Raw genomic sequence first — 14,019 nt, 5'->3', positions numbered from 1 at the left:
CATCTGTCTTCCAGACTCTCCAGCCGTACGCAGCAGACACATCGTCATCCCCGTCGACATCCCGGAGATTCAAGTTGTGCACACAGCCGAGCTCCGCCTCGCCAATCTATCACAGCAGCCTCCCCATGCGGCAGTTGGACAGATGATTGCTGCAGAACTCAGCATACGTCATACACGACGGTGGTGCTCACCGGAGCATCGCGAGAACGCAGGTGGTCCGCTTGACTTCTCGTACGAGATCCACGCAAATCCCGAAACATGGCTCGTTGGTGGCCGACGCCGCGGAAACTTCACCGCCGAAGAGGGCGAGACCAAAACCTTTGCAATCATGCTCCTTCCGCAGAAAGCCGGACACCTTCTTCTTCCGGGGTTGGAAATCAGGTCCTTTGTGCCACCATCCCCAACATCCTCATCGTCTCTGTCACAGCCGCAGTCGCAATCTTCAACGACTGCGAGCGGGGGGCAGATGATGAGTCCCAACCCTGGACAGCCTGCGGCAGTTGGGTCCATGACGGCGGCCGCCGCCGCAGCGGCAGTGGCACCGCTGCAGCGCCGACCCATTCCGTGTGAGGTCGACTACCGCAACCACGGCGAGACCGTGCTGGTATTACCCGATCTCCGCACGACGACAGTGAGCCTGTCACTGTCGGGGGGCAGTCATGGCGGGGCGTGGTTGATAGATTCGGAGCGGTTGCATGTAACGAGCTCATAGACTACATTTCTTCTACATACCTACTACCTAACTACCTACTTATGCATACATAGCATAGCTTAGAAGCCAGGTACAATGCATGTATAGACTATATGGTATATAAATATACCTTCATGTTAGAATTATATAGATAGTAATGTTAGCTAGCAATGAATTGATAAGAAAATAAAGTGTACTACGTAGTCCAACAATATACATCAAACCTCCTTCATCCCTGCATCACCCATCCTCAACTGCAAAATACCAACAATACAAATACACGCCCATGACAATACATACCCCATTTCACACATACTTCCCACCAGATAAGGTCAGCATACCATACTACTTACTAGTTACTCTTACCGACCTTAGTTAGCATATATCCATTGAAATTGTACTACAATAAGACATTGAACACACTCCCTCAAACCTACTTTCTTCTTCCCTTCCTTACTAACCAACCAACAAACCTACAACAACTCACCATCCACTCCAGCAGTAAGTAATTGATCAGCAGATATACAAGAAAGGTTACACAAAAGCTACTTTCACCAGACAGACAATCAAGGTAGTAAGAGTAAAAACTCAGTTAATGAGAAAATGACTCGATCAAGTGTCTATTGCAAAGTACCTGACTCGGTAATTGATTGACACGGCGGTCGCCCTTTTTTTTCCTTTTTCCCACCCCACATATCCTTGTTTCCCGATCAGCTTCCCCCCCTCCCGCCCCACCGGGACCCAATCTCAACAAAATGGCTGGTGTCCCAACAGATGCTGACATGCGTGCAACGCGACTATTCTACTTGTAGTAGTACTTTTCGTTGCTTGCTTTGATTGCGTTCACTGCTTAAATAGGGGTAGGGGGTGAAAAAGAGGATGAAGTTGGGTTATTTATATACCATGTGTATGTATGTATAGTTATATGTATGTAGGTATGTAATTATTGATTTGGAGAAGACTGAAGTGGGTTTTCATGCCAGTGGTCTATAGTAAGTATATCAACAGTGTAGATACAAAGCAGTTAGTTGGGGATGTCAGTGAATACTACGGCGTACCTTCCATATCCTACAATCACATGCATCAAACCTTCTCAATTCGGTTCATCCATTATCTCTTATACTCTGTAGATGACTGAACGATTATTTTACCCTAAAATACCCTAATTGTGTATTTCGCATTACGCGACAAACTTAACTTCTTTTATGTGGCAATGGCAAGTAAGTACGTAGGTTTTTTTATTTTTCTTCTCTCTTTTTTGCCTGGCTGGGGCTTGCGTTTGTTAAAGTTTTTCCACCCGCGCCGCCGAAAGTCTAAGGCCATTCATCCATCCCAGTAAGTGGATTCTGCCGCTTTGTGTTCGAGTCGTGGAGCTGGAATACTACTTTTGTACATGCTGTAAGGCGCGCCACTACTGTCTCTCAACTAGATACATTCTGCATGCGGAGGAAATCACATGGGGGTTTCTTTCCGTTCGATCGAGACCCTTTACACGCTCAGGACCGTCCGAGTGCAAAGTCGATGATCCATCAACCTCTGTTGAATTTGGACGCACGCATTGGGTTGGGTGAAGCTGGTTGGTGGGATGGAGATACCACGGCATGTGAAGAAGTTGGAAAAGAATCAGAAGGGTCTGTTACAGCGGCATGGCTTCAGCCCCTGGGGGGGCGCAAAGCAAGCAGTGAGCATCCCTACTCTTTATGTTTGTAGCTCAGCTGGGGTCCTCTCCAATTCTGATTTCTGATAAGATGCCCGAATCATCTCCGACCCATTCCATTCACACTAGTCTCTCTGAGACGAGACGAGACGCCTTGTGTGATTCCTCGTCTCCATCGGAGGTGTCATCTGTCCTCGCATGGTGACTGGTGAGATTGACCAGTAAAAATTATCCGAATGCCACAGGGCCAACGACCAGCCCCCTCCGATAATCAAGTGGGATATAATAACCGTAATTCTTCATCCGGGTTCATGCCCACCGCCCAAGGGGGAAGCTGCCAAGATTGTTGAGAAGCCAATTCTCCTCTTCTTACCCGGCTGTGGGGCCTGAGGTCAAGCTCCCATTGGTTCCAGCGGGGCGGTGAGCCTCCGCGGTTCATGGTCCCTGGTAACCACGCTCGGGTTTCTGGAACGTGAAGTATTTTGCAATACTCGAGCCACATGGCCGGTTAGTCAGGAGTGCAACCACATCTTATGATCTTCTGGCGTGCGGTGAGAGCCATGCGGTGGAGGATCTCGGCTTAAGGGGGGCAAAGAATAATCCCTCAGCACACCCCGGAATGCAAAAATGACACTCCTCCCTTCTGGCAATCAGGCCCGGACGGATCAGCCGCCCCCTTCCAGCAAGCAACAGGTGGCGTATACCTCCCACCAACCAGTCACGGATGGGCCGCAACCTAGAGGGTTCGTAGGCATGCGCATCTCGGGCAAGCCACAGACAGACTCCGCGACGACCTCGGCTCAGGTATCCAGACTCGAGCAGATTAACTTCCTACTACCTTGCCAGATGCGACGATCGAGCCAGTGATGAAACCATCTGCAGATGTAGAGCATGTCACGCAAAAGGCAAATTGCGCTGAGATGGTCCAGTAAGCGTCTCCGAGGTTATCCATCCACCCGATCTCTTCTGTAGGCCAAAATGACAGGACAGAGTGAGATGAGAATACTGCAAAATGTAATGCCGTCGGGTCGTAATCTTCTCGTAAGTCGGGACGCCGTCCCGTATTGACGCGCCAGCCCCTGACCAATGAGAGTTGTCCCACCCAATACAAAATTTTCGCGGGAGATCCCCCGTAACGCAAAATTACCAGCCCAGGGGCCCGGCGAGACTTGCATCCAGATCGGGTGTTTCTGGATGGCTTGTCTTCTGGGCTTCTTCTTCGACTGCACTGGAAATTCAGTCTTCCCCAATCAATTCGCGTTTGTTTGGTTCTTGGGTGTTCCCCCTTACCTTTTCCTCTTTTGCAATTTTTCCTTTTCGCCCTCTTTTCGGAACCCTCATTTTCTTTTTTTTTGTTTTGCCTCCCCCCTCCTCTCCCCGGGTTCTGCTGAACGCTGAACAGGTGATCATCAAACAATCGCCCTTCTTTTTTTTCTTTCACTGTTTTCGCCTCTGTCCATCCGCTTTTTTTTCCCTCCCTTTGAACCCCCCCGTCCCACTTCTTTCTCCGGTCAAGGCTCTTTGGAGGCGACCATTTATATCTTTCCGATTGTCACCCTACCTCTCCTTCCCTCCTCTCTTCTCTCCCGATCCCATCCCTCCGTCTCCTTCGCTGCGTGGGAGCTCAACTCCGTCCAGTGCCTACCTTGAGCTGCTACAGCTTTGGCGCCGTGTTTTGACCCATTGGTACGTTGCACTTTGCGTGACCTGTTCTTCGCACATGCTGTGGCATTGAACCCGGGCTAACAGAGCTTCCAACCTTTAGACTTCGCCGTCTTTGAGCTCGAGAAAACCTTTTTGTGGGCAAGCTCCAATATGTCTTCCACAGCTCTCCCCAAGCGCGTTGCGCTGCACCGCAATGCTACGGACTCGTCCGTCCCCAGCTCGGTCACCCCCTCCCCGCTGGACAGCCCTCGCCAGTCCCCTTCGACCACTTCCCTGTCGTCGTTGGCGTCGGAGGCAGAGGCCAGCGGCAAGATGCTGGATACCTATGGCAACGAGTTCAAGATCCCGGATTATACCATCAAGCAGATCCGTGATGCCATTCCCGCTCATTGCTATGAGCGCAAAGCTCTCACCAGCTTGTACTATGTCTTCCGGGATGTCTTCTGGCTCGCGACCATCTTCTATGTCTTCCACAACTACGTGACCCCTGAGACCGTCCCTTACAAGCCCGCAAGAGTCGTGCTGTGGGCTCTTTACACCATCGTGCAGGGTCTGTTCGGTACCGGTGTCTGGGTTTTGGCTCACGAGTGCGGCCACCAGGCTTTCTCTCCGTCCAAGGTTCTCAACGACACTGTTGGTTGGATCTGCCATTCCGCCCTGCTGGTGCCCTACTTCTCCTGGAAGATCTCCCACGGAAAGCACCACAAGGCCACCGGTAACATTGCTCGCGACATGGTGTTCGTGCCCAAGACCCGGGACCAGTATGCCTCTCGCGTCGGCAAGGCTATGCACGAACTCAATGAGTTGATGGAGGAAACTCCCATCGCCACTGCCCTCAACCTCCTTCTCCAGCAGCTCTTCGGTTGGCCCATGTACCTGCTCACCAACGTCACCGGTCACAACAACCATGAACGTCAGCCTGAGGGTCGTGGAAAGGGCAAGCAGAACGGCTACTTCGGCGGTGTCAACCACTTCAACCCATCTAGCCCTCTGTACGAGGCCAAGGATGCGAAGCTGATTGTCCTGAGTGACATCGGTCTTGCCATTGTCGGGAGCATTCTGTACTTGGTCGGCTCCAAGTACGGCTGGATGAACCTTCTGGTTTGGTACGGTATCCCCTACCTCTGGGTGAACCACTGGCTGGGTAAGTTACTTTCTTCACAAACTGGCACAATTGCTGGAACGAATACTGACCTAAAGATATAGTCGCCATCACCTACCTCCAGCACACCGATCCCACTCTCCCCCACTACCAGCCTGATGTCTGGAACTTCGCCCGCGGTGCCGCCGCCACCATCGACCGTGACTTCGGCTTCGTCGGCCGTCACATCTTCCACGGTATCATTGAGACCCACGTTCTCCACCACTATGTCAGCACCATCCCCTTCTACAACGCCGATGAGGCCAGCGAGGCCATCAAGAAGGTCATGGGATCTCACTACCGGACCGAAGCCCACACTGGCTGGACCGGATTCTTCAAGGCTCTCTGGACTAGTGCCCGTGTGTGCCACTGGGTTGAGCCCACTGAGGGCGCCAAGGGTGAGAGCTCTGGAGTGCTCTTCTACCGTAACACGAACGGCATTGGAGTTCCTCCTGCCAAGCTTGAAAAATAGAGCATGTCTGTCGTACATAGAACGAGTGATATCTTTTTTTCCTTTCTTTCTTGGAATTTTCTCTTTCTTTCAAATTTTCTTTTCGCATTTCGTGGTGCACTCGCAGGATCGACATGGACCACGGTATGACACTTGCTGTTGTTGTTATGTCATAGACCAACTGCGAGTTGATTCGAGCTGAAGGCGTATACGGAACGGGGGTAAGGATCTGAACGTGTAGGAGGGCCATCGTCGTGTCTGATTTAAACGTCCATAATTATCAATGTAATCCGGAGGGGAATCGTGTAATATGATCATCAATCAGCTTCTAAACCTCCAGCGCAGGTCGAGTCGAGTAATGTCTTCTAATCTCGTTTTCGAGCGAATGACGATACGATACAGATCTGCTTCCATCGTTATGGATTATTTGGCTGCTATCTCACAGTCAGATTAAGACCTCGTATGTATGACAAGCTTCCAAAGACCGAACGAAGGAACCAGTGGCATGGGAGAAGCTCAGCAAGTTCCAGGCTGCCTGACAGCGTCCCGACGGACCCACCGCATTTAAAACAAAACAATAAACTATAAGATTGACTGATAACAGGGCACTAGTGATCACATTGACCCAACCCAAAAAGTAAGCATAAAATTAAGGTGGGAATAGTGTGGGCGTCTGGAAAGGGGGGGAGGGAACTGAAGAGCTTAAACCTTGGGTAAGTTAGTTAACGTTAGTCGGTGGTGGTGGTGGGCAAAAGAAAGAAAGGAACAAAACTGCGGGGGCGCCCGTTCCGCCAGGCGCCGAAAACAGACGCTAGTCCCGGAACGGGTGAGACCTTTCAGCAGAGAGGCCTCAGACGGTTTACCAAAAGAATAAAATGTATTGACGGGATGAGGTAGAAGTACAAAAGAAGAAGAGTGAAACAGAATATATTGTTCGTGTCGTAAATCGTGACAGGGAATATCGCGCTAGATGGTGTCAAAATCCTCTGTACAGCCCCTCAGCCCACCCTTCCAGATTTCAAACTCCGCCTCGTGTTGGATCTCGCCTTGCTCTGTGACTGGGCCGGCAGTCCAGGGGGCAAATACAAGTTTCATGGTTCTTCGAACGCCTTGTGTAACTGCCTGTGATGACAATGGTGAGGATTGCCCGGTTGCTGCATGATCATCACGGACAGTATTCGGGACATCGAGATTCGTCTTATCGTCTACTGCATCGGTCTCGTCCGGTGGTGCACAGACTGCAGGGTGGTGTGCCCTAGATTGTTCTTCATTCTCCATTGCTACTCGTGAATCCGGGGGCTCATTGGCCTGCTCTCTTGCTGTAGGCAGCAAATGCTGCTCGCTGGAGACAAACGTGTCCTCTAGAATGGCCTCCCAATCCACAAAGCGGGTCTCCTTTTTCAGTGCAATGCGACATGCAATCTGGGTAGACCAAACCAAGCCTAGAGCAGGGGTCTTCTGTGCAGCTTGTTGGAAAGCTGGGTACAGGCTTGAGATAGTAGGTTGTAGCGTGTCACCCCACCCGGTGAAGAACCGCTGCTGGTGTAGAAGACTCAAGATCTCGTTTCGTACAGGGTTGCCAATCAGGTATGACCCGTCGAACTGCTGCTGCTGCGGGTCATCCTCTGTGGTGTACGGTGACGAGGGAAGACTAGACGGAGAGGATTGAAGGATCGGGTTATGAGGAGTCAGTTCGACATTCCGGGACTCAAGAGGTCGATTTCGTGGCAACGGTGTAACAGCTTCTAACTCGTGACGTGACGACGGCACTTGCTGTTGCGTTGAAGGAATAGATGAGATGACACCGCCATTCGAACGTATTAGTGTTGGGTGCCTGCCAGCAGCTTCAATGCGATCAGAAACTTGGTTCGCTACTACAACTGCGACATTTTCCTCCACAGCCAGGTTCCTCAGCATGTGGCCTAATCTGGAAAGCTCGCCAGACCGTGTGGACAAGCCCGACAGATTATGGGACGAATGTTCTGCCCGGTAATTTGCAGTTATGGAGTCAATGACGACCAATCCGACATTATATCGCTTGATTGCAACAGGGAGTTGGTAGTTGAGGATGTGATCTTGTGCCTCGAGATCCATGGCATTGATAGACAATATCTTCTCCAGCGAGGGCGTGTGAGCTTGCGACAAGGAAGATAGATAAGGATGGAATTCAATGAGCTGCGAAAGCCGTGGCGTCGATAACGGAGCTTCTGTGGAAATGTATATGGCACACTTGTCCAGACCACGGGGTGCAGGAAGTTGGGCGGCCAGGAGAAGGGTGAGAAGGAATTGCGTCTTGCCACTCCCACTGTGACCGATTAGCCCATTAGGTCAGGACGCCTCGAATACGGACGGACTCACTCTGGGGAGCGAGTATACGCACCTCTCACCAGTCACCTCGGTCACATAACCCGTCGGTATGCCGCCATCAAGCAGTGCGTCTAACGTGGGGTCGAGTGTACTAATCGCACTCCACTGGAATAGATCTAGCTTGGTCGTCGGGCCTGGGAAGACAGGAACATCAACACTGAGGCTGGAGCTCGGCTCATCAGCATCGGGATCTCTGTTCTCCTTGAAACCGACATCATTGTGGAGTGCTCTTATGATCTGAGCGGACAATCGGCGGACATCGGCGGGAGGAACACGAGCACGCTTTGCGACTTCGAGAGTGTCGAGAGTGATCAAGTCGACCGTGCTGATATGGCTCCGCTCAAGAGGTGGGAGAATATGAGCATATGGCTTGGTAGGGAAGTCCGGAAGGACCGACAAAAGATCCATAAGCGTAGAGGTGGAGGAAGTCAATACTGGAGACCCTCCGCCATCTCGTGCGCGACGCGGAGAAAACGCGGGTCCACGTGCTGCCGCCCAGCGGCTTCCCTTCTTGGGCTCGTTTGGTCCGACTCACTTTCCGGTGGTATGAAGTTGTTCTGAAGTCTATTTGCGATAACTTCGTGTCTATTACAGGCAAGTACCTTACCACCTATCGAAATAAATTGTGGAGTCTAGCTCCTCATACTACTCGGGGTGATGTCAAAATAATACCTTGACATTCGATGATATATCTATCCCACCACACCGTGCTTTGACATCATCGTCACTTCGATTCAACTCAAACGATGCAGTCATAGCATCATGTTGATGGCTATTGATCACATATGAGCTAACATGTTAATTGATTAAGTTGTCACTGCAGTACAGGCTTTCAACGAAACCCTGATTCTTTCAATCGTTGCCTCTTCGCCGCCGCAATACTATCTATCACCTGCCAGGCTATATTTTGAATGCCAGTCTACACTTTTTCATCTGCATTACGGCTCTGGAACCCTAAATGGGCTTTGCAAGTTACTAGAAACATGCAGAACATCCTTCCGACTTAGCTGTCGTGACTGGCTTCATCAATTGATTTGATAATCTATTTCGTGAACGGTGCAGCAGCTGGACTATTCGGTGAAACAAGGCTGTACCAGTCTCTATCACTGGCTTAGAGCGACTCCAGATGGGTCTTCTCTCATCAAGACATCCGCTGCCTGTCTTCCAGCACTGCTCGTCTTTGGTCAAGTGAATGTTCTGGCCCGCGTACTTATACTAGAAGCGGAGCTGGAGCTACTGCGCCAGTAACGTGTCTGAGAAATAGACCATGGGTATCTATCCCTTGATCTTCACAAATGAGCATTAGTTTCAATATGCTCGGCTGACCGTTGTGCTCTTCTTCAGCAGCAGCGCCCGAGTAGGGAGTACATTCTGGATCGTTTTGAAGGGCTCGCAGTCTTCCAAACTACGGGGTCCACTGGCGAACCTGTGACGCAAATCAACCCAATCATGTGCACCAAGACTGGAGACCAATGCGCGAGACAGGATATGATAGTCTGGATGTAAGGAAGTGAGCTCACCTACCTAGCCTCTCTGCATGATAACGATGTGTTGCTGTGACTAGAAGTAGAATATCAGAGGTGTGTTGAAAGTTTCGGTCAGAGGTCTTGGATCGACGTCGACAACACTAGAGGCTTGCAGAAAGGCCACTAGGTATCTCCTACTCTAGTGGCTGAGTCGAGACTCGTGAAATTAGGGTGCATCAATGCCCAAATTCCCACTCAGACTGTCAACAGTGCCTTCCTTCTCAGACCCTTGCGACACATCAGCTGCACACCTGTACTAAGCCCTAGACAGGAATCCAATGAAGACGCGAAGCACATCCGTGCCATCTGATGCGCTGGCAAAGACAGTGTTTAGCTCTTCTGGCTATGGAATCCTTGATTTCTTTCACACATCTGATACTAACATACAAGCTCCAAACCCCACATCTTGAAGCTATGCGTACAATACCCATTCGAACGTACAGTGATCATTATTTTGTTATACGGGCATAGAAACACCGACTTATGCTGGAATCCATGATATGACTCGCGCTTATGGAAGAAGTAAGGGAGCGGAATTTGTGTACAGCCACATGGTGCATCTCGGATGAGCGTATCAGGCAAGCGTGGGAAACGAACAATCATTCAAAGGGGTGGTAGCACATTGACAGTGACGGACATAGCCGAGACACGGATGGATATGTGGTCACGCTCCTTGCGTCAGGAACCTAAAACATTCTCTAGCACGATTCTGGGGTGGGTAAGGACAGCATATAGCAATGACGGCCCTGCTTGGATATTGGAGGGCTGCTAAACCATCTTTAGTGATATACTGTAGCATGAAACATGCCACGCCCCATACTGGCTCATCATTTTGCTTATTCCACGAATATTGCTGAGAATGTCCAAAGTGATCCTTCACCCCTCGAGTTATTATGCATCTATCCTAGCAACCACGAAGGTTCAAAGAGGAATTGATCTACTCGATTGTAACGCCGATTCACATTGATCAGGAGCTGTCTTGACCCGGACGCATGACCTACTGCGCCGATGATCCTGATCATAGGGATGTCTCTGCACTGCTGACCTGAGGCCTTAAGGGAAAGTTATGACGTTATTCCATTGAGAGATTACTTCACAGATATGCACTCACAGTTCCCGAACAGATCCTCTGACCCCTATACTGTGCTCCAGAGAGTACTATCGAGGGTAGGAGACATCCGGCACGAAAAGCCGAGCTGATAGTATACTTGCCCCACGACCTTTACTGTCAAAAGTCGCATGGAATGCGTCGTTGGCCGCACCCTTGGAGCCCAGTAGATAGAATGAACTTCAGCAACAGTGGGTACCTTGCTTACTGGGCTATCAAAGCACCCCTATCGAGAGCAAGGCAACTACGCCTGCGACAGAACATGACACTCATAACTAGTTCGGTAGCTGGGCTTTCGTTCACCTGTACTGCTGACGAAGAGAAGAGACATCATATTTCTCGAGCAGATCATGATTGCCTTGGCAGAAGAGACCCAAAAGAGGTCCGGATTCGGTACCTTTATACAGAGCCAGCGAGGCCATATCATTGGTGGAAGAGGTTTCCAGCACAGCTGCTCTTCCAGTAGACCAGTGCAATGGCGTCCAATTCTTGGACATCAAGTCCTATAGTCACATTTTCAATCTAGTGACGTCTAACCCGATTGAGCGGGCCTGAGCAGTCTGAGAGGGCCTGGACTACTGTGTAGTGATACGTTACTGGCGGTAGCTCCTCGATTTTGAGGGCGAAGCCGGTTGATCCCCTATACCAGCTGCATGGTACATACCCTGCGAGTGCAAAGGAGACACCATCCACTCTGCACCACGCAGCACCAGATCAGTCAAACCCACCCCAGAAAATTGCACCGGCCGCCCAGGCACGCACAGACGACAGCGCACCCGCGACCGCGTCCAAGCTCAACGGCGACCCAGAGACACAAGGGCAAGGCCTCTAACCTAATCACCAGAGGCACAGTCAAGTCCCGACAAAGTGCCCACCCCGTACCTTTCCAAAACACGAATGAAAGCCAAGCAATTCCTTTCATCACCCGCGCTAATTGGAGACATGTGAATCACCCCGTTCCCGTTTATCCCGAGAGATACGAGGGAAAAGGAGAGAGGGGACTCGATGCATCACATTGAGTGGGGACGCGGATACCACGGCGTCGCGTATGGACCCAAGGCAAAAGAAAAATAACGGTCAGCTAGAACATAATCAGACTAGTCGACCCCCCTAGTGAGTAGACTATGTACATGCTTAAGTGTCTCTGGGGGGTCCACTAAGTAAGTACGATACATAGATAGCTTGATAGATAGCTACAATAGTCAGAGCTACTACTGTGAGGATGGACGGGGAGGGGATGGAAATAGAAGCGGGGGCCATCCAGCTCCGTGCAGTGACTCAATATTTTGACAGCCTTGATAGATAGATAAACTATTTCCTCCGGAGTGGAGCATCAATGGGGGGGAAGGATGATGAAGCTAATGTGCACTCCTCCGTGATCTTTCCTACTATGCGACGCACTAAAAAATGCCGTTAAGTTGCATCGGTAGTACATAGCCAGCTTTGGATCTAAGTGATGATGATGATGAGAGTTATCCATAGTTGAGTATGCACATCCCAAGAGGATAATTTCCCAAAGACGAACATTATGATCAGCTTCAATCCTTGAATGTGCTTCCATTATCTTGATATCATTATAACTTGCTTTTGTTTCCAAGGCAGGGTTGAAGCCGATCGCCCAGCCACAAGGAGGAGGAGAAGGAGGAGGGGGGTTTGTTATGTGTTGTGTGGTGTTAAATGAAGATCTACGCAAGGAATAATGACATACAGTAGATAACTAACTACCGGGATGAGAATAGAAAGAGGATACCAGCAGCAGCAATAGGAGTGAGAGGAGTAAGTAGAGTAACGAAGCACAGTCTACTCGTTGGTAGTAGCATAATCGGCATACCTACTCCATCATAGGTGTGTGTAGTAGTATGTAATATAGTATGCTTTTGTTGTGCATCGATCGCTTATAAGACAGTAGTATGGCGCCAGATGCTAGACTCACGATCCTGCATATGATGGTGGTACCGCCTACGGAAATAGCAACTAATTAGTTGCATAGATGGATAGGTGACTTGGGAGCAGTGGTACTTTTGTCTTCATACTACGTCGTGTATGGCGGGATTTGCTAACGGGATTTGAATGCATAGGATGAAGTATACTTTCCATACCTCAAGTATAATCCACGAGAGGGTTTCAGTTGGTGCGGTTCTTTTTCTTTCTTTTTTCGCTTTCATTTTTATTTTTAATTTCATGTTTCTTTGCTTTTAGCGTTGTCATGTCACTGGTGATCGCACGGCTACTACTCCATAGGATACTATTTCCTCCAATGACCTTCAAATTTACGCACCAGTCTACTACGTATGACCATGAGACCTGCCAAGTATGTAAGTTCTGAATGGAGCACCTTGCAGTTACCGGATCCATTCCAGCCACTTTTTATAAGATAGGGATTAGGAAGAAGCTCTTGGACTCGAGCCTCGGTATGTAACTTGGCGGAGAAAATCCAAACTGGGGAGGGGAGGGGAGGGGGGTGGAGGAGGAGGAGGCTGTCGGGGACCATTCGTAAAGTAATCCGTAGTCTCCCACGATCGATGCGGTTCAAGAGCAGGGATGAGTCTCCTGCAGATGCGAGGAATGCACACACGTCTTGCCGACCATTTACTCACTTTTTGAGGGCGGTATGTGGCTTTTTAATCCCCGAGAGCGCCTCAAAATGAAGGTTGTACAGACACTTTTACTTAGGACCGAATGTCGCCGTCCGAGATACTCGGGGAGGGACGAAGATAATGCCACCAGAAGAGTGTCGATAGGAGAGATTTTGAGGGTCGAACGCAATAATGGGGATGGTGTGGTGAGGTGGCATTGCCACATCGCCGCCCCGTTTCCCCCCAAGCAGGCTTAGCGTCGGGGCTCGCAAAGTACTTGTCTGTAAATCCATCTGGTGATGATATCCCCAAAGATAGAAGTAACCGTCACCAATGTGATAACCACAACAAGGACCTGGTCCAATATGTGCCCGATCTTCTGTAACTGGCACCCAGTGAGTCACATCTAGTTTTCGCTTGCTCTCTCTTACTCTACCTGTTACGCCTCCCCAAATACCAGACATCCAGCACCACACATGACCCATGCAGCCCAACCAGGGAGATCCATGCGGGTAGACCCGACAGGGTTGTTACTGGCCAATTTCGCTCGATAGCGCACACTCGGCTTATGCAGCATAGGCATCCGGACCCAAAGAAAGAGTGCTGGCGACATTCACGGCACGGAGTGCATCCAACATGCTTGCCTTGGATGCCTCGAACCTTCAACGTAGATCGGTCTGGACGCAAAGTATTCTGATGAAAGTACACGTCAAACTACCAGAGGGAAACTCAACGGTCTAGTGCTACTATGCACCGGCTCGGATCTGGCAACTTTCTGGAACTCATGCAGAATGAATGGATCGCTCGGACGGTGGTGGTGCCATGTCTCGGCGGCAC

At 50.2% G+C, this 14,019-nt stretch overlaps 5 protein-coding genes across 5 annotated transcripts; 2 read left to right on the top strand and 3 right to left on the bottom strand.

Moving 5' to 3' along the window:
• Window positions 1-125: 125 nt before the first annotated feature.
• On the top strand, window positions 126-712 carry An08g05180 (uncharacterized protein; the record flags this gene model as incomplete). The annotated part of the gene is made up of 2 exons (XM_059749047.1): window positions 126-133; window positions 163-712. 2 exons carry the CDS (start codon window positions 126-128, stop codon window positions 710-712), a joined length of 558 nt encoding a protein of 185 aa, XP_059604026.1.
• Window positions 713-3,013: 2,301 nt separating this feature from the next.
• Window positions 3,014-3,758, bottom strand: An08g05170 (hypothetical protein; the record flags this gene model as incomplete). Its single annotated transcript, XM_059749046.1, has 4 exons — window positions 3,014-3,142; window positions 3,187-3,314; window positions 3,496-3,589; window positions 3,639-3,758. The coding sequence occupies 4 exons, from the start codon at window positions 3,756-3,758 to the stop codon at window positions 3,014-3,016; spliced, it is 471 nt and encodes a 156-aa protein (XP_059604025.1).
• A 405-nt stretch (window positions 3,759-4,163) lies between these two features.
• Window positions 4,164-5,626, top strand: An08g05160 (uncharacterized protein; the record flags this gene model as incomplete). Its single annotated transcript, XM_001392596.3, has 2 exons — window positions 4,164-5,157; window positions 5,220-5,626. The coding sequence occupies 2 exons, from the start codon at window positions 4,164-4,166 to the stop codon at window positions 5,624-5,626; spliced, it is 1,401 nt and encodes a 466-aa protein (XP_001392633.1).
• A 945-nt stretch (window positions 5,627-6,571) lies between these two features.
• An08g05150 (uncharacterized protein) lies at window positions 6,572-8,380 on the bottom strand (the record flags this gene model as incomplete). Its single annotated transcript, XM_059749045.1, has 5 exons — window positions 6,572-7,157; window positions 7,263-7,910; window positions 7,986-8,077; window positions 8,117-8,146; window positions 8,186-8,380. The coding sequence occupies 5 exons, from the start codon at window positions 8,378-8,380 to the stop codon at window positions 6,572-6,574; spliced, it is 1,551 nt and encodes a 516-aa protein (XP_059604024.1).
• A 567-nt stretch (window positions 8,381-8,947) lies between these two features.
• An08g05140 (uncharacterized protein) lies at window positions 8,948-13,795 on the bottom strand (the record flags this gene model as incomplete). Its single annotated transcript, XM_059749044.1, has 15 exons — window positions 8,948-9,181; window positions 9,299-9,398; window positions 9,493-9,526; window positions 9,700-9,749; window positions 10,185-10,372; window positions 10,461-10,543; window positions 10,633-10,718; window positions 10,815-10,856; window positions 10,910-11,109; window positions 11,204-11,300; window positions 11,383-11,488; window positions 12,357-12,437; window positions 13,047-13,156; window positions 13,276-13,567; window positions 13,645-13,795. 15 exons carry the CDS (start codon window positions 13,793-13,795, stop codon window positions 8,948-8,950), a joined length of 1,854 nt encoding a protein of 617 aa, XP_059604023.1.
• Between the last annotated feature and the right edge of the window lie 224 nt (window positions 13,796-14,019).

The sequence above is a fragment of the Aspergillus niger genome (assembly GCF_000002855.4).
Source record: "Aspergillus niger supercontig An08".
NCBI classification, from domain to species: domain Eukaryota; kingdom Fungi; phylum Ascomycota; class Eurotiomycetes; order Eurotiales; family Aspergillaceae; genus Aspergillus; species Aspergillus niger.
Note: the sequence above shows the minus strand (reverse complement) of the source record. Positions and strands in the feature narration are given on the sequence as shown.